General features: G+C 44.8%; 1 protein-coding gene across 2 annotated transcripts in view; it reads right to left on the reverse strand.

Moving 5' to 3' along the window:
• Positions 1–19,032, reverse strand: part of DPYS (dihydropyrimidinase) — a 358,618-nt gene that overhangs the window by 38,181 nt on the left and 301,405 nt on the right. For both annotated transcript variants that reach the window (XM_086966103.1, XM_086966102.1), the window contains exon 6: positions 6,572–6,713. In XM_086966103.1, coding sequence (XP_086822229.1) covers positions 6,572–6,713 — 142 coding nt within the window. The remainder of the gene's footprint in view (positions 1–6,571; positions 6,714–19,032) is intronic.

Genomic DNA, 19,032 nt, shown 5'->3' on the forward strand with positions numbered 1-19,032 from the left:
TCTCACCAGCCACCACTGCACTCTGAAGATTTAATCCTGGTGGTGAAAAGTATGCGAATGACAACTAGTAACAGTGAAGGTTCTCTTATTGCCAATGAACTGTATGCTGTGGCTCTCTGCTGCACCCTGGTGTCATACTGGAGAACTTCATCTGCTGTCTAGAAGAACTGAGATTCCGTTCTACACGTTATTCAGTGATGGAGCTGTTAAAGGGAGAATTTAATTCCCTTAGAGAAACATGGTCATAATCTAATATTCTCTCAGGTGTGTGGCATCCTAACTAATAATCCACACTCATTTGTGTCTGGAAGAAATACCTGACACAATCTGAGACATACAGCCTCATTACAAGTGACTCGTAATAATTAAGGACAAATTAAGCCTTCCTAGTGAAATACCGCCGCTGCTCTGATTGTGGCGAGGGTTTGAACCCCTTCACAAGTTTTGCCTTTTGCAATGAGGAATGACATGCATTTAATGAGCCTCGCAGATGGGATCACAAGCACGTTATTCCCTTTTGCGCTCATTTAGCCCGTGCAAGTCCGTCCAGGTATAATAAGAACGTGTGCATGAAAACACGTAAAATAAGAGAAATTGAGCAAGATCAGGGATCAGAAATTCTACGCGATAACTGCTCCTTATTTTAAGTTTACTGTGTGACCACGAATGACGTCGTTCTAAGACGATTCTAGACATTGTAGCATTTTGGAGCCTCTCATTAAAGATTCCTAAATTAACGTGTATGACCATTCTAAGTTGTTCTTCCCATATATTGTCTTGTTATCTCTCTTCCTATACTTAGGAGGGCTGTTTTACTAATATTTGATGCCATGCTGCGCAGTCACGGTTGGATTGGGATGATAAATTGGCCCAGCACCCAAAAATAAGTGGCCCCCAACTGCAGTTCGCAACCATTCATGTCGAAAATGGTGATTTCCTCTTATCCGTTTCTAGTCAGATTTTTTTTTTATTTCAAAGTTATTTAAAACTGTTGTGTGTCTTGTGTTTTTTCTCTAATTTCAATGCACAATATTTTAATGAACCTCCTAACCTCAATCCGAGAAAACTGGCAGAAGCCCCCTGAGGCTTGTCTGTCTGGTCGTTGTGACCTGCTGTGGGGGACAAAATGCCTCCTTCCCACGCCGACGACTCGTTCATTGCACTGCTCAAAAGGCACACCTCTTTCAAAGGCTCACTGACACCTTCTGGGGCCCAGGGATGGAAGGAAGTCCACCACATGATGTGTGTCCTCCTGACGCCCTATTATCATTCTGCAAATAACAATAAATGGGCCTAATATGTGGGTCTCAGACTACCTACCACCTGAAGCTGCAGGTCTCTGGGGGAAAATCAGCCCAGGTATATGGAGCTGCTTGATCCACAGACTAAAACAATACGGCCTACAAGCTGGCCTCTGTCACAGGCCCTGCCACGCCCTGCCAATCCGACCCTGAGCACTGCACACCGAAGTTCCTTTGCAGCATTGCATAACACGGTGAGTGCAGGTCAGGGCCAGACCTACCAAGATAAGGCACTGCTGCTCTTTTCCCAAGCAGTGGCGCATCATTTGGCTGCCTTGTACCACGCACACCATTTGAGCACCAGTAAAGTTGTATGTTAGTCTAGCATACGTTTTATACAATCCATCCAGTACAAAAGTCTATGTTCAACTATTTTTAAGGTTTTTTCGCAATACAGAATACACAATACATGAAAACGATTGGATAAAATAGAACTTTTCTACTACTTTGCGTCTGCCTCAAGGAGATATATTTCGATGCACAGCCCTGTCTACAAATGTTAATAGATAGTGCCTTGCTTAAAACAAGCGTTTGCAATGCAATAGGCCTCGCATTTGCGAAAGTTAGGGCGAGTGGTATTGTAAATGTCAACATCTTTTTGTATGTGTTTTGGTTTAGGGTGGAGTGGATGTATGTTGTTTGGAATGAAATGATGTGTTTTGAATTGGAATTGTTAGTTTTCGATTTCTGTGGGGTTGATTTGGGTGGTGTGTAATTTATTAGTGTAGTGGAATTATAATGTGATATGGTGATTAGATAGTGGTAAGAGCTGCACAGACTAGATAGAAAGGAAGATCGAGAGGGATAGTTAGTTTGTGCTTGAAGTGATGATTGAACTCTAGAAAGAGGAGCGGAAAGAGTGAGTGAGAAAGAGAGAAAGAAGGGGAGAGCAGGCTATAGATGCATAAAGAGTGTATGCAGAAGTGACCCTAAGTAGCGGAGGGCATCGTGGGTTTGAGGGACAGAAATGTTCAAAAGGCACATGAAGAAAATTGAGCTTGAAGATCTGAAGTGTGGCAGGAAGAGTGTGTGAAAGAACAAAAGAGGTGTGAGGGAGAGAAAGGGACTAGAAGAAGGTGCACCCAGTGGGTGGGGGGGGCATAAGGTGGTACAGGAAGGTACCATGTGTGCGTAGGCACTGTAGAGAGGAGATAGGAAGTGTGAGGGAGGGTTGAGAGGGGGTAGTGGAATTGCGATATGAGAGTAGGTAGTGGCAGTGTGATGAAAGAGGAAGTGGGTGTTGAGTGATGCTGAGGAGATGTTGTGATTGTGCTGAGTGTTGTTGAGGTGGTGCAAAGTGATGCTGAGATGATGCGGCGCTGATGCTGAGTGATGTTAAGGTGGTTGTCATTTAACAGTTAAAAATTGCTGAGGACCATTACCCTGAAATTTGAAAACTTCTATCATTTACATATTGCAACTTGCCTAAGTGCATAAAGAATGTAATCTGGTGACTAGTAATGTTGATGGAGAACAATGAGAATATGGCTACGAAGTGTGTTCTACCTGGCATGTGAACTGCGCATCAACTTGCATCCAATCAGAGCTTAGAAAAAATACTTCAGCTTCGTCTCGTAGAGTCATGTTGTAGCTCCACATTACATTATGACTTTTAAAAGCTTTGTCTGCTATTTGAAATGTTAGAATTAAAAAACCAAGCCCTTTTTACATGTGTGTTGTAATGAACCTCGAAGATACATTCTAAGTGCATCTTCATATCCCACCAACCTAAACATCAAACAGGACGAATCTATCTGATAACAGATATTTGGACTTCTGTTTGTTTCAAATAATTCCTGGTTTTTCCGGCCCACCCCAGAAACAAGCAGAATTGTGAAACAGGAAGCAAACCGTCCATCTTTCAAAACAAATTTAATATCAGGGCACATGAAGCTGCATATTGAGCACGATCCCCTTCCTTGATAAGGCAGCCTTGAATAGCAGGCAGTATTAAATGAAAAGCAAGGTTGCAGATCAGAACGGAAAATATGCAGGTAAGTGGTAGGACTTAGCAATAACACAGTCTGTTTGTAGAACTGACATTGATTTATTATCTTAAGATCCTGTGAGGTATAAACAGGGTTTGCGCTTTTACTTAGTGCAGATCTTCCAATGTGTCGATGCTTTTATAGTTTCATTAAGAATTTTTCATTGATTAAGTCCCGCAGATCAGTGGTTTGATCACTTTAAAAACAGAGCTGGAAATATGCAAGACATCCTTTGTGTAACATTTACATAATCACTCTGCAGTATATACCACCTGAGTAGGTTTTACAGCACAGCTCACCTCAGACTCAGGTGAACATTGTGCTGGGCTGTGCTGTTGTGACGTGTAAGCCTTTAGTTTAGTCTCAGGGGCAGCTCCTCCACTAGGGCGGAGAAGCTTTGCTACACTGCTTTAGTGTGAGAAAGCCAAAACATAAAATGGTAATAGCTTTTGGTTATTACCATTTTATGTTTCTTTCCGCATTTCAGGTGGGACGGCAGGCAGAGCTGCAATATGCATGACTGGTTTGGTCGGCCCTCTCTGGCTGCCCAAACGAGTCATGCGCACTGTGCACTTCTCCATGCTTACTGCATTCCAGCCTATATGGAGAACATGCAATCCCCAAAAGCCCCTTGCTGGGCGGCATCCCAACCAATCACAACGCTCCAGTGGAGCGTTGTGATTGGCTTAGGGGAGGGGAGGGAGGCTGCCTGCTTCCTGTTCCTGCCAGGGGCAGGCGAGCAGGAGCAGACCGAGCAGTGAAGATGCGTGACCCAAGCCGGCAGAAAGGTAGGTTTTCATTTTTATTATTGAATACCACCCTGCCACACGCGATCCCCCCACCCCTTGCGACCCATTGCTCACACACCCAACATGACCCCGTGCCTGCCCCCACCCGTGAACCATGAAGTTTCTTATGTGTCTCTGCCTTTGGTGTACTTTCCTGTACGCAAGAACGTGCAGTAATCATTGCATGGGGTGCAAATAATGTTTGCATGTTCCTAAAAGATGAATCTAGCAGTGACTCTGTGCCCCAAAGAGCAACAGCCGGGTGGCGGTGGGGGAGGAGACAAAGATGTGCACTAACACGAGCATGAAGCAATGCAATCTTAAACAAGCCAGGAACATATCTTTTTTTCCTCAAATCGACTAACTGTACTGAGAGACATAAGGAAAGCAGAACTTAAAATGTACATCACAACATCTAATGCGCGTGTTGTAATGACAGGAAACTCAAACACAACAGTTAACACAAATTGTCAACGCACAGGCTTCTTGGCCTCTTGTTAGTTGTAATCGAGGGGTTCTCTCCCAAGGAGCACACATACAATTTGCTGAACCACTACAACCACGGACATGTCACTGCACTAAGAGTAGAGATTGTGCAACAGAATTCAAAAATAATAAGCAGCAGTTATAAAAGAAGAGATTTCTAGATCTATAATACACTGTGTGGGGTCTGAAAGCAGGGTTAGCCCTTCACTGAATAGAATAGTTTTTGTTTCGAAATAATATACTTATGCTTTATATCATAAGAAACGTTAACTATGTTACATTCAGTCCATACATGGCTAGATCACCTTAGTAGACAGAAAACAAGGCCTAATTTGTTGAGATTACTATAGAATAAAAACGCTGAACGAAATAAGTGATTGCTCTTTGAAGAGCATGGAGTCTGTGAAGCTGTGAGCGACACCGGCTGACTTACTATTCTGAAGGTGCCACAAAGAAGAAGGAGTAAAGTTTGGGGCGACTTACAAAAGCTACTTTAAGGCTCATTTTGAAAGGAGAGTGGGTGGTTGGTAAGATGTTTGGAAGCAGCAGGGCACTTCTAGTCACAGTTGCAAAGCTTCGAACGCTCTTAAATAGTGATGCGCTTTTCCCAGCATTAATATTTGGGGAAAATTTGCTTTTTAATTACAGAGAAAGTGTTGATGATCGATCTACACCTAGCAGTGCTGAAGGGCTGATTGATAGGGTTTCCTAAAAAGCAACTACCATGAGAGAAGAGAGAAACTTGAAACACATACCCTCGCTGTTCTTCAATTTGCAAACAGGAAACTGCTGGAGTCCTTGGTCTCGACCGGTGGAGCAGATGCTGGGAGGGTCAATAAACTAGGCCGCACCAGCCTCCAGTTCACATGCAGAGCCGCCCCTTCGCCAAGGAGAAGTAAACAACAGCGGGCAGCATCCATGGTAAACTGAAGTTTGCCCTTGCATAAACAAACATGTGAAACATGCGTCACATGGAAGGGTGAATATCTGCACCCGCCTACAAACGTTGGCGCCATGGTGAACCAAAGCATGGTGCCCGTCTTCATTAAACGTATGCGTGACAGCTCGTAAATTGGCCGGTATGGTAATAAAAAACATAAAAGCGGGCATTGTGTTCAATGTGAAGCGCGGAGCCCAAATACATACAAGTTACGCATGTGGTAGCTGGTAAAGTGGCCACTGTGGCCCGTGGTGAAAAATAAACAGCGCAAGTAATGGTAACATGAAATTAAGTAAACAAGTAGTCCCCAAAGAACACATAACTCTTACGAGTGTAAGGGAACTGTAATTGGCCGGTGCTCCTCTAGTAAAACCGGAAATTATGTATCCCTGAGCTAACCAATAATGATCCAGGGTATAAAAGTGATGCAGGATTGAACCAATTGCAAGAAGCAGGCTGGATTACATCCTGTAGAGTGATTACAGCATGTCTTGCAGACAACGCATGCGCACTGATGCTCGACCTAAAAAACAAGGTTGGTTGCATGGAAATACCAATGTAACACCCATGGGATGCACCCTTGATACAGAATAGCACATAGTTTAGGCAACTATCCTATGCAAAACAAGTTTTGCACTGAAAAGTAAATACCAAGTCAAAATTTTGAGTGGGCATTTGGCTATTTTCCCATTTAGAACACATACATTCAATTAAAAACTCTCAGATTTTGGTGCATTGGCTGCAGACAGCAGGGTCCGGAAATGCATGGCAGTAATTGGCTCTTAGTGTTTCTGGGATCTACTGTCAGCAGCACATGCATTATCTCGAGATTTCTCGAGTGAATGAATGTGCCGTAGTTGAGGAAAACATTCTTCTTTGGCCCAGCGCACAGAAGAGGAGCATGAGACAGCCCTGCAGCGTTATGCTGGCATAGCATTTCATCCATATAGACCCATGAAAACATGAGCTGCATACACACAATTCCGGACAATGGCGTTGACAGTTTTGTGATATAACAATTGCTATGTTAGACTTGAATAATGAAAAAAGATCTAAATGTTTTCTCACCACTCCTTTTTCCCATACTACAGACATCCTGTCCTCCACGCCATTCAACCCGCTGGGTATCTTGGTAAAATCATCTTTCCCCAAAGCCTTCTGGCAGGTACTAAAGGTGCAGTTGTCAGTCGCTGCCAGGCTGAGATCATCGCTGGAAAAGAAACATCATTATGTCTTTAATTATACATCAGAGACGATCCCCTGTTCTTAAGGGCTTAATGGCATTCATTTTTTAAAGTCTCTGTTTCCGAGCTGTGCTGTAATAATCATAGATGGAGCAGATACAGGTTATGCCCAGTCCTGCAGAGCTCTTTGAGCCATCGAACATGTTACTCACTCTGGCACTTCCTATCCTTCATTCTGTGACATCATGGGATTTTGAAATGAGTGCACGTCTTCTGCATCAACAGGAGCACTGCTCAACCACATAATTACCTGTGCCCCTGTCCTACTAGGTGACATCCCGACGAGTTGTGGGGAGACACGGACTTACCAAGTCACTAACTAACTAACTGGGGAGAGGATGTGGTCTCATGGCTAGACTGCGGACTTCGGAGCTGGGAAACCAAGGTTTGAGCCTCGTGGTCGACTCCACATCCTGTAATTCTGGGCAAATCACTTAGGATCAGATATATGACGGCCAAAATAGCGCCTCACAAATTACGAGTCTTTTGCAACTCGCAATTTGTGAGGTGCTATTTAGGATGTAGAACAGTGTGTAACACACTTCAGGGGAGAGGAGTTGGCCTAATGGCTAGGGCGCTCGATCTCGGGCCTGGGGAACTGGGTTTGAGTCTCGGTAATGACGCTAATCCTCCTGTGATTCTGGGCAAATCACTTAATCTCCCTGTGCCTAACAAAAATGAATGTGTGTCCTCATGTAACCTAACTGGTGCTATGTAAAGCGCTCTGATACCCGATTCAGGTCAAGTTCGCGCTATATTAAACTCAGCAAAAAAAACCAAAAAAAAACTGTTAGCGATTCCCAATGGGGTCGCAAATCGAGAGGCTCATGAATATTAATGAGCCTCACGCAATTTGCGACGCCATTGGGAATGGTAGGCCCTCCCAGTTATGGTGTCCTGCTGGGCTCAGCAGACCACCATGTCTGGGACTGCTTTTAAATAAAGCAGTGTTTTATTTCCAAATGCAGCCCGTTTTCCTTAAAGGAAAACAGGATGCGTTTTTAAAAAAAATGAAACGTTTTAGTTTCATTTTTTAAGGACAGGCAGTGGCCCCAGGGACCACTGCCTGCCCTTAAAAAATATTTTCTCCTGCATTTCAAAAGGGGAAGGGTTCCCCTGGGGACCCCTTCCCTTTTGCGACTTCATTACCACCCTCTTGAAGGGGGTGGTAATTTGCAAGTGATTTGTGCATGCATTTGAGGCCACAACACATTTGTACGTAGGGTTGCGCATGCTATTAGGAAGGGATTGCCTCTTCCTAATAGCAAGTTGCAAAACTCTATTTTGCAAGTCGCAAAAAATTGTAAGTTGCAAAATAGGGTTTGCACATACCCCAAGGTGTTTTTGCATGCGCAAACAAGTTCGCAAACTGTGTGAACATGCAAAAACCGTCATACATCTGGCCCTTAATCTCCCCGCACCGTCCAAAGAAAAAAAACAATTGAATGTGTCCTTGTGTAACGTAACTGGTGCTCATGTAAAGTGCTATATAAATCTGCAAAAAAAACCAAGACATGTTACTTTACTCTCCGGTGCCTATGCTGCATACCACACACAGGTGCTGTTGACATGATGAACCTAGATAGCAATACACTCCAGCCCTACCAGCCTTCAAGAGTTACTGAGCTGACTTGCATTATTTCAGTCCAGCCTTGCAAGCCTTCCAGGGGCTGTGACAAGTGATTGAACAGACATTTTTCCTGGGAGTGTCACAGGGATTTTAGCTTGTAATTTAATCTCTGCTTCAGACAGCATAGCCCCTTTAAAACACCTGCAGACATATGGCTCACTCTCCCTCTTCTAAACCAGCCTCTCAGACGTGTAACTGCTCCTCAAAGCCTCATGGCCCCAAATCTATGCTTGGAATGTGACAGACCTAAAGGACAGCTTAGCATTCAGTAGACTTTGTGTGAAACTTGCATTGTATCATCTTTCACTCTTTGCAATATTTCACTATTCTGTAAAAGAATTTTAAGGCACATTGCTTTTGTTTTGTGCACAAGAACTTAATAGTATATCTAGGATGCGACCTATATCTACTGGAAAATGCCTCTTCTCTCTTTCTCTCCATCTCTCTCTCTCTGTCGTGACTGGCAAGCTGGCATTTCAAGGCCTAATTTGACAAAATCCTGATGAAGTTAAGTAATCCTTTCACAAAAACTTGCAAATAAATTACTTTGTTAGCCTATTTAAGGTATCAATTCTTTGCTTTAAATAAATAAATAAATAAATATATATACATATATATATATATATATATATATATATATATATATATATATATATATATATATATATATATATATATATACACACACATACTTCACTTAACGAGAGTAGCACCAGTATAGCTATAGTTAAGTCAGAGCTTCTGTGCAAAAGGATTTATTTTTTTATTATTACCTTTAGCGCAATTTGATGAATCTGCATGAACCATTCTAAAAAATACATAAAGAACATCCACTTTTGATCTTTCATGGTATGTTTCACGCAGATCGATCAAGTAGAGCCAAGAAAAAGGATGTGCTGAAAAGTGAAATTGCCTTTTTTATTCCAATATGCGTTTTTTCTCTTCCATACAGAAAAAAAACAATTAAACGGAATTATATTAAATTTGGTAGAAAGGATTGGGCTATTCCAGCTTTGGTCTAGATCTGTCCAGCAGTTTTTTGAGAAATAAGCATTTTAGAGATATCTAGAACAGTAATTTGCAGAGCCTTAGCAGATTTGCAAATCCATGGATGATTCAGGACTCCATTTCAAAACATAAAGGAACTAGGGAGCGCTTTCTCCATTGTTGCATTGCAGATTAGTGAATCCAACTTCAGATTCCGAAACAAATCTGCCAGGTTCTGATTGGCTGGCTGTCATAGAAACAATTCTGGTGCGGTCACCAATACCCAACTCAGTGCAAAGGAAAAGGGAATAAGCAGGCAGGGTGAACCTACCATGACCTCCAGACTGATTTGGTGTTAAAATAAAAATCAAATAAATATTTTTTATCACAGAATCGTGGATCCCATTGGCTTTGCAGATCCCATGCCTCCTGTGGGACAAGCAGACATTACATCAGCTTATAATTCACAAATTCAGCACAAGATTCACTAATCCTGGAACAAAATGAAAAAATTAAGTATTTAGAGCACTAATGCTGAGATTGGCTGATGGCCACAAGTGGAGGTTGGCTGCTTGCGGCAAACCCCTTGCTGAGCAGGGCCAAAAGCCATGTGCTCGGGGTACTGACTGCCAGTGGATGGTTGAGCTCAAAGCTTGCAGCTAACCCACTCTGGGCATGGCCAAAGGCCATGGGCTGCGGGTGTTGACCAACCCAAGAGAACTGCATGCATAGGCTAGCCACAGGCCAGGACTTATGGCCAACACCCTGCTATATGTGATCAAAGGCCATGCGCAAAGGAGGTTACCCACCAGTCGAGTGTTGGGGGAAAGGCTCTGGGCGTTGGCAATACATGTTGGCCACTTACGGAGAGTTGGGCGCTGGACCTGGTTTAATGGCAGGCCTTGTGACTGACCCTACTGCACATGGGGCTAGCAGCGGCGGCTGTTGACATTTGAAGGTGGCGGTTGTGGAGGTCCAGGATGCCCGGTGGTGGGAGGGGGGAGGGGGTGAGGGAGGGTTCTCCCCCTGAAAATGTTTTGAAGGAAGGAGTGGAACACAAATTAGATGGGCTCCACCTGTCGGACACCAAAATAGAATTGCACTTACCTGTTGTCTCACGACTCGCACCCCAGCCTGTCGGTAGTCTTCTGCAGTGCTCTGATGTGACTGCGGCCGGTGTCCGTCCTGCACTGTGCACAGCCAGCAGCACAGGGAGTGCAGCGGACCGGCTGCGTGCCGATCATCAGTCCTGCCGCTCCTTCGACTGCTCCTTAATCCACACAGATTCAGGCTTCACGCACGTCTTTTCATATTTTACGAGCTGCTTTTCATTCACTTCGGCAATTGGCCATTTATACAGTGGAGTGGCTTGGCGCTGTCTGTTAGAATGCGGTGGGTCACGGTTATTTTCAGGCAATGCAATGGGGCTCAGCTTTACTTTAGGAATCTGATTACCCAAGCTTCGTCCATGATGTGTCACCTCTACGCAAGCTGTAATCCTAATCCAAGCAAGCCATTTTCCACGCAGGATTTTTGTAGTTTTTGGTAAATTCAGTGCCGGAGTCAGAGCTGCGGGGCGGTCAGCGGGCTCTTCCGTAATCCGCAGCCAACTCCCTCACCTCCCACTGTTCAATCAGGAGGTCTAGGACTAGCGCAAAGGCAAGGGAGTGCTCCGGTTGTAGCCACCCACTGACCTTCCCCTTGACATTCATTTCAGTGGCACGCTGCTGAAGTCGTGTGGGCCGCAGCATAGGTGCCCCATTTGAAACCAGCCATTTTCAGCTTCTCTGGCCACTTCTTTCAGGATGACATCACTCCTCTCAGATGGGCTTCGAGGGTGAGCAATAGTCCTTGCCTTGGCCAGCACATGCGTAGGAGGTGTCTCTGACCTGTGACCTCGTCCCTTCCTAGGAAAAAACTAAAAACAAAGCTGAATGTTTGATTTGTGTTCGAGTCCGACATGGGGCAGCGAGCACTTCATTTGAGGCTGCTCCATTGCGTGTGGTGTCTCTCTTGTCTCCTCCCCGATCCTTGTCTCGAGTCTAGTAGGGCAACGCCCCTTTCGCCCCTGTTCACCAGCCATCACTGGGAGCTAGGCCTGGAGGTTAGGCTCAGTGGGAACACCCACTGCGTATGGTGATGCATAGTGGGGTTGGCCACCCATCGAGAGTTGGAAGTAGGGCCTGGACAAAGAACAGTACCCAATGCCAACTGCCACTGCATATGGCCAAAAGCCTTGCTGCTGGAACCCCCTGTTAGGCCTGGCATCTTTTGGCGTCATTTTCCCTGTCTTTTTGCTTCTGACCTGTTTTTGGCTGAGCTTCATTATTGTTGGTTTTAGGACTCTGGGCAGTTTACTACCGCTCACCAGTGCTAAAGTGCATGTGCTCTGTAACTAGAAAATAATGGCATTTGGTTTCTCGATGATTGGGGTATTTGATTTACTAGTAAATCCCTAGTACAGTGCACTACGTGCGCTCAGGGCCTGTAACTCAAATGCTTCTAGTGGACAGCAGCACGATTTGTGCCACCCACCTGAGTAGCCCTTCAAACCTGTCTCAGGCCTGCCACCTTAGCACCTGTTAGGTCTTAGCAACAATTAGTTTCTTAGGCTCTTAAACCTTTTACATACACACTGTAAAGGATTAGTGCAGTTGTGTATAACATACAGGTAGGCCTGATTTGTATGTAACATGCACAGGTTGCTTCAATTCACTGTGGGTTTTCGGGGCTTGCAGAGAGATTGGCACTGGGAATGGCAGGAGTCCAGGCCCTGTGACCAACCCCCACTGCACATGGCAAAAAGGCATGTGCATCAGAGATTGGACGCCAATGGAGGGTTACGTGTCGATAGCCTACCCCAAGGCCAGGCCTTGCAACCAACCAACGATGCAAGGAAAAGACAGTGCAATTTAATTGTTAGCCGATCACAGTTTCAGACCAGCACCTGCGGTCAACCCCCTGCTTTGTACAGTAGAAGCCTATGTACAGCTAGGGATGGCCACCAGTGGAGGGTTGGACTCAGAACTCTTGTATGTTGTGAGAGAGCGCAATTTGAATAAAAAATATGTATGTACCATATTCACAAGCATATAACGCAAACGTAGAATCTATAACGTGAAGTTAGCACTTGTAGCGTAAAGTTAGCCGATGTAACCAATGTAATGGGAAATGTATCTGTATCTATTCTATAAAGTGTATTAGAATTAGAAAGGCCCGTATACATAGTGGGCTAATATAGAAATGTATAGTAATGCTTAAGAACAGTAGAACGTGCAAAACTGAATATACGTGTGTGATTAATAAACGGAGAAAAGAAGGCGAAACGTAAAGCGAAGAAATGTGTAGAGCATATATAAAACGGTGTAAGCACGAGAATATAAATGTTGTATTCTATGTAAAATGCATTCGCGTATAATCATTGCTTTGCTAAATTCGATTATATATAAAAGTGTGTTAAAGGTTATACTGTGTAGAAGGCTTGTTGTAGGAATGTTAGAAGGGTTTGGTCATGTGTGATTTTAACCTAACTGACCAAGAGTTCGTAGGAGTGTAGTCCGCTGTATGTAATTTAGTGGGCTCACAGGAATTGTGGATAGTCTTGATCTGAATGTGCGAGACAAGAGTTAAAGGTCTTGCTAGATTTAAGGTGACAATGTTGGACGAAGTTTATGGCCTAAGTGAGATAAGAGACGCTTGGAATTTGGGTCTTGTTTAGAAATGACCGTTCACAGGACCAAATGAGGTTAAGAACATAGTCGTAAAGAATAAAGGTCTGTTGAGGTGATAGACTTTGCTCCGAAAGTGTCAATTGGAATGTCAATGAAGTCACCAGCAAGAAGACGAAGATGGTGCCTACGAAGCAAGGTCAACTTAACGGACGACTCGAAGAGATGAAGCTATGGAAAGAGCCAGAAATGACATCATATGTGAAGGAGTACGTGGTGGGCGTCAAGGGGCGTTCCACCCATACTGTGATTATGTATTTAGGGACAGTACCCCGGGGAGAAGTTAGCGCAGAACTGAAGATCAGAGAGAAAGAGCAGAGCGCAAGAGAGCAGTAGGCCGAGGACCCTTAGAGAGCGGATGGGTAGGCAGAGAGGGTACTGCTTCTCGACATAAGTTACCATTAGAGGCTAAGAGAGTTTGAACTTCTTTGGAAGTCAAACTGCTGACACCTTTTTAGGTAAGGAACTTGCGAAGTAGGGATGTCACCTAGTACAGAGTAGGGACAGAATTAACTTGTTTATTCTTTTTGTAGATGACGCAACGGAACCACTTTGTGTCTATGCTTTTTAATCTGCTGATTCTGGAATTGACTTTAATTGTATTCTTTTGTAGACTGAGGTTCTTTAGGGAATTTATGTTCCTTTTAGTTCCTGTATACTTGTTGAATCTTATCCTGAGAGGATTGTATATGCACCTTATTCTGATTTTATATTAAACTTTTAAAACTTCATCAGTCGTAAGTGGTTCTTCAGAGTTGCGTCAGTTTATGGGGTTTATTTAACCTATGCGGGGTTTGTCTTTTACTCAATGACAGAAAATAATCGATCCAAATAGATGAATGAGGTAGGTATCTAAGTGATCAGAAAAGGTATCAAAATCTCATTCCCCGCAGTTGGTAGCAGAGAAAGATGGTTTTCTTCTTGAGGAAGACAACCTAGGTCAGGTCTAGATTACCCCAAGGTCCCTAGTCATCGACGACCAGAAGAAGAATCCCTGCCGAAGAAGGTGCTGACGGTGCGTCGAGAGAAAAGCAGCAGAGTCGGTCGAGAGTGAGTATAAGGGTCATGCGTTGCCAGATTGCGGTATTTTGTGTTGTACTTGTGTTGTAATGTCAAGCGGAGTTGAATGCCTGCAGTGTGATTGAGGGAAGGTTGTGAGCGCGCGCAACCGGATAAAATCTTAAGTTCAAGGAGAGCTTAAGTGGTTCGGGTGTATCGAACACCCAGAGTAATTGTCTACCATTGAAAGGGGGTCATGAGGTACCATTGATCGCCCGAAGGACCGATGATAGGGGGAGCGTAAGAGTGAGTGTATGAGTAACGGACGCTGGTCGGACGTTTACTGTGTGTAACTAACCTATCAGTTAAGGCAAGCGTCTGACCGTGAGAGGAAAGACGTCTCGTCAGTAGAGGTGACAATTACAGTTAGACTGTGGCCGTACAGTCAGAGAAAAGTGATCGCTTGGACGGAAGTAGTCATTTTTCGGCGTATGAATGAAAACGCATGCAAGACCGTGAGACGAGTTGAGAAAGGAGGGGAACTGCTGCAGAGGGGACGAGTGACGTCAGCGTAGAGCCGCGCTGAAATTGGTCGGTTAGTGTAGAACCGCGCTGGGATAGGCTGATCAGCGAGAGCCGCGTAGGGATTGGTTGGTTTGCCAGCGGGACGTAAACAAGGAAGAGAATTAAAAGGAAAATCGTAGATTATCGAAAATGAAGTGTTTTAAACGTTTAAGGGCGATCTTTAAGAGAGATAGAGGAAACTTGTATGCAGGAGAAGAAGCTCCACCAGAAGGCACACCAGCTTACCATATGGCAGTGAATGTAGGCTTACACTCAATACTATGGATCTCTGAGTGGAATAAGCTAACAGAAGGGAATAAGGAACTGACGTTTCCGAGATACGGGACGTTTAAGCTAGAAGTATTAAACCAACTGAAAGCGGTAATGCTAGCAACGAGACCTCTACCGAGGCCAACACAGTTCGAAGCCCTTAGTGCATGGTTTAGAACGGCACACGAAAAGAGCTTGAATAGACGCCAAGAAAGAGTGAGACGATCGGTAAAAGCAGTGCAGGATGCTAAATGGGACGATGAAGCTAAAAAGTGGAGGGTGCAGAAAATAGAAGCAGACAAACTGTTCACAATGCTAGAGACTACGGGAGAAAAGAAACCTCTAGAAGAAGATGAGGATAGCGAGCCAGATGAGGATCTGATAGATAGGCTATTATTAGATAGACCACCTCCGTACAACAGAGAAGCCGAAAGTCCCGAACTACAGCAAGGGGACGGAGCTAGATGGGGGGAATATAAACCGCTCCCAGTGTCAGAGTGGGATTCCAAGAAAGGTGAGGAAGTACCTCAATCTAGTCCCGCACAGAGAGTAGTAGGAAGATTCGTGGTCCAGAAGGTGCCAGAAACGGAGCGTGCAAGGTCGTATCAAATGCCAGATGCTCTACAAGTACCTGTTACCATAGGTCCTATAGTGTCAATCTACAACCCAGAGGGAGTCCAGCAGGAGGAACAGGCACGATGGGACAGGGAAAGGGCAGAGATGGAGAGTAGGAATAATACGATCAATTCCCAAAGGCAGTTGCTAGGACCAAGGAGTCGGAGTACCCCATTAGATTCAGCAACGGGTCCCTGGACAGAACAGAGGGAAAGAGGACAGATGGATCTGAGGGGACCGAAACCAAAAACCTTTAGGGAATTAAGTGAGTATTTGAAGGAATGGGATGCTGCCGAAGAGACTCAGAATAAAAAGTTAGAAACAGAAGCAGAATGGAGAGATCAGGATAACAGGATCCTCTCTCATTGCGGAGCTGGCGAAAGCAGCCCGGAGTGGGAGAGAGGGAGTCAAGGAAGCAAAGGAGATACTTGCCATACCACTAGTGGCAGTAGACAAATGTGTGATGACAAGAGTGCAGGGTGTGGGGGAGTACCTCGCGTCATCCTTAGTGAGGGAGAACGAAAGACGCAGGAGTACCGAGATAGTTTCAGGTGCTTTCGCCATGCCCCGAGAGAAAACGTGCGACATTGGAGTCACGAGAATATAGAGAGTCGCGAAAGGTCTCGCCATACATCCAGTGATCACGGACGGGATCGCGGGAACATGGAGGACCGTGAAGGACCTTTCCATTTATTAAGTGACACCAGACAGCAAGGAAGTTGCAGTGATGTGGAACAGAACGGAAGATCCTATCTCGCATCTAGAGAGACCGAGCCGAAAAGACAGAATGTAGTGATGGGGAATAGATCATTGTTCCATCATACCCCAAGGGAGGATGGGAAAGCTTGGGATCTAGAGAGGTGGGAACAAAGAGAAACAAGAAGGACGCCTCATAACTCACCTGCACCGAGACGTAGGGCTCGCAGTGGGGGTGAGAGGGATGTAAGCGAACCACCTAGGACTGAGGTACTGAAAGCTGAGATAAAGGCAAAACGGCTCGATGTAATGAGTTTAAAATCAGACTTGGATGAAATAATAGACGGCACATTGCCAATGGAAAGGATAGAGCTGTATGATCATGATGAAATACTGTTTATGTCTAAGGACGTTACTCGAAAAGCGAGGTCAGTTCATGAAAAATTATCCGAGTTGGCGGACAGGTATATGATAGACATGTCACGAACTAAAGCGTTACAGGGTAACCATAGGCTAAATTGCACGGATCAAGATCTGGATGATCGTAGGACGATTGGGCTGAAAGTACACATAAAGGAACTGATCCTGAGTATCAGAGTATGGAGGGATTTGGATAAATGGGAGGAAAGATGGTCTAAGAGGGGATCCGTCAGAAGGAGTACACTTGCGAGGTCCCAAGATGGAGAGCTAATGCGAATGGAAGCTTTTCCTTTGCGAGAAATCGCGAACGGAAGCTACGTGCATGTGCCCTGGAGTAGGGGGGATTTAGCGGCATTTACCAATTCCTTTCCAAACCTCAGAGAGAACCCCGTTGAGTGGTATAAGCAGGTAGAGAGGTTTGTGAAGATCTCTAAGGTGCTGTGGATCGATTTGAACACTCTGTTTGATATCATAGTACCCGGAGATTTGTGGACGGCATGCAAACTTAGTATTGAATGGCCCGCTTGTGAACCCCCGAGGGATGCCCAGACAAACGGTCCATCAGAGAGAGTAATGGAAAAGTACGAGAGAGTAATTGCATGGTTAAAAGAGAAAGTACCAGTGCAAGATATAGACTGGGTTAAGATAGATCGAACAACTCAGGAACCTAAAGAGACCGTTCACGAGTTCTATGAGAGATTGCTGAAAGCATTCAAACAGTACAGTGGGTTGGATGTAATGGACCCCAAAGACATAGGACAGTTTGTGTCGAAGTTTGTCCTAGGATTAAGGCCAGACATAAGCTTAATGATTCAACAGCATTTACTTTGTTGGCAAAACAAACCTTTAGATGAGATTCTGAGGTATGCAAGGTACTGTAGCGATGAAATAGACTCAAAAGCAAAGAAACTTAAGGAAAAGCTGATGTTGGTGCAGATGCAATCAGCCGGAAAGGGTGGACAGCGGCAACAGGGAACAGGAACACCAGTAAAGAAACAGAATAATCAAAGCAGAGATGAGGAAGAAAGACCGAGACCGAGGGTAGATATCGCAACACTGAAAAAGACAACGAGGTGCCATCAGTGTAACGAGGTGGGACATTGGAGACGCGAGTGTCCTTATAATGTCGAGACGGGGGAAATAGAACAGGAGGAGGATGAGGTTCAAACCAGCATGGTTAAGGGAGCAGCAGTCCCGAAGGGAAAGTTTATCAAAGGGGGGACTCAGACTCCTCGAGCCCCGTTCCCTCAACCGCCTCGCATTGCAAATGGAGGAAAAACCTATAGACAACTGCCACTGTTCGTAGGAGGAGAAGAATGCTACTACGTTGATCCTCTTACAGGGCAACGAGTGAATAGGGAAGAAGACTGTACTCTAGGAGCAGCCCTGGAGGTAGACCAGAGAGGACCATACGTAGAAGCTGAGGTGGCTGGATGTCCTACGACCTTTTTGGTAGACACGGGGGCAACACGATCCACTTTGAGATCGGCGGTAGTCCCAGGTTTGCCAATGTCGGGAGAAACGATTCAGGTGGTAGGAGTCGCAAACAGGAGAATGACGAATCCTCTGACTGAACCAGTGTCAGTGAAGATAGGGAATTACAGTGATGAACATCAGTTTGTGATTTGTGATTCTAGCCCTGTGTGTCTGTTAGGAAGAGATCTGTTGTGTAAATTAAATTGCACCATATATTGCACGCCTGAAGGAGTAGAAGTGCAGACTAACGATGATGATGCCGATTTTAAAGTTGTAAACTCGCAGGAATGCGTGGAACTATATCCTACCCTAACGGTGGAGGAGCTTCCACAGGACTTGAAGGAGACAGTGTCAGCTGAAGTGTGGGGTTTTACTGGAGAAGAAATAGGACTGATCAAAGGGGTAGAACCGGTAAAGATCATGGTAAAACCCAATGCTGAGTATCCAAGAACACCACAATACAAGTTGACACCGGAGACGATTGCAGGAATAAAGCCTGTGATCGAATCCATGATTAAACAGGAAATACTGAAGGAGATCGTGGGAAGTCCATGTAACTCCCCGATTATGGGTTTGCAGAAGCCTAGTGGAAAATACAGAATAGTGCAGGACCTTCGAAAGATTAATAATATCGTTGTTTCATGTTGTCCAGTGGTACCGAATCCATCAGTGATATTGTTTCAGATACCGTTCCAAGCTGAATGGTTCACAGTGATAGACTTATGCCAGGCTTTCTTTTCGATTCCGTTAGATGAGGAGAGCCAGTATCTTTTCGCTTTTAAGCTGGAAAATCGCGTTTTAACATGGTGTCGTATTCCCCAGGGGTATACAGAAAGCCCATCGATTTTTAACCAGCTGCTGAAGAAAAATCTTGAAAGTCTAGTACTGCCCAAGAACTCG

This window comes from Lissotriton vulgaris, chromosome 4_1, assembly GCF_964263255.1.
Source record: "Lissotriton vulgaris chromosome 4_1, aLisVul1.2, whole genome shotgun sequence".
Classification (NCBI taxonomy): Eukaryota; Metazoa; Chordata; class Amphibia; order Caudata; family Salamandridae; genus Lissotriton; species Lissotriton vulgaris.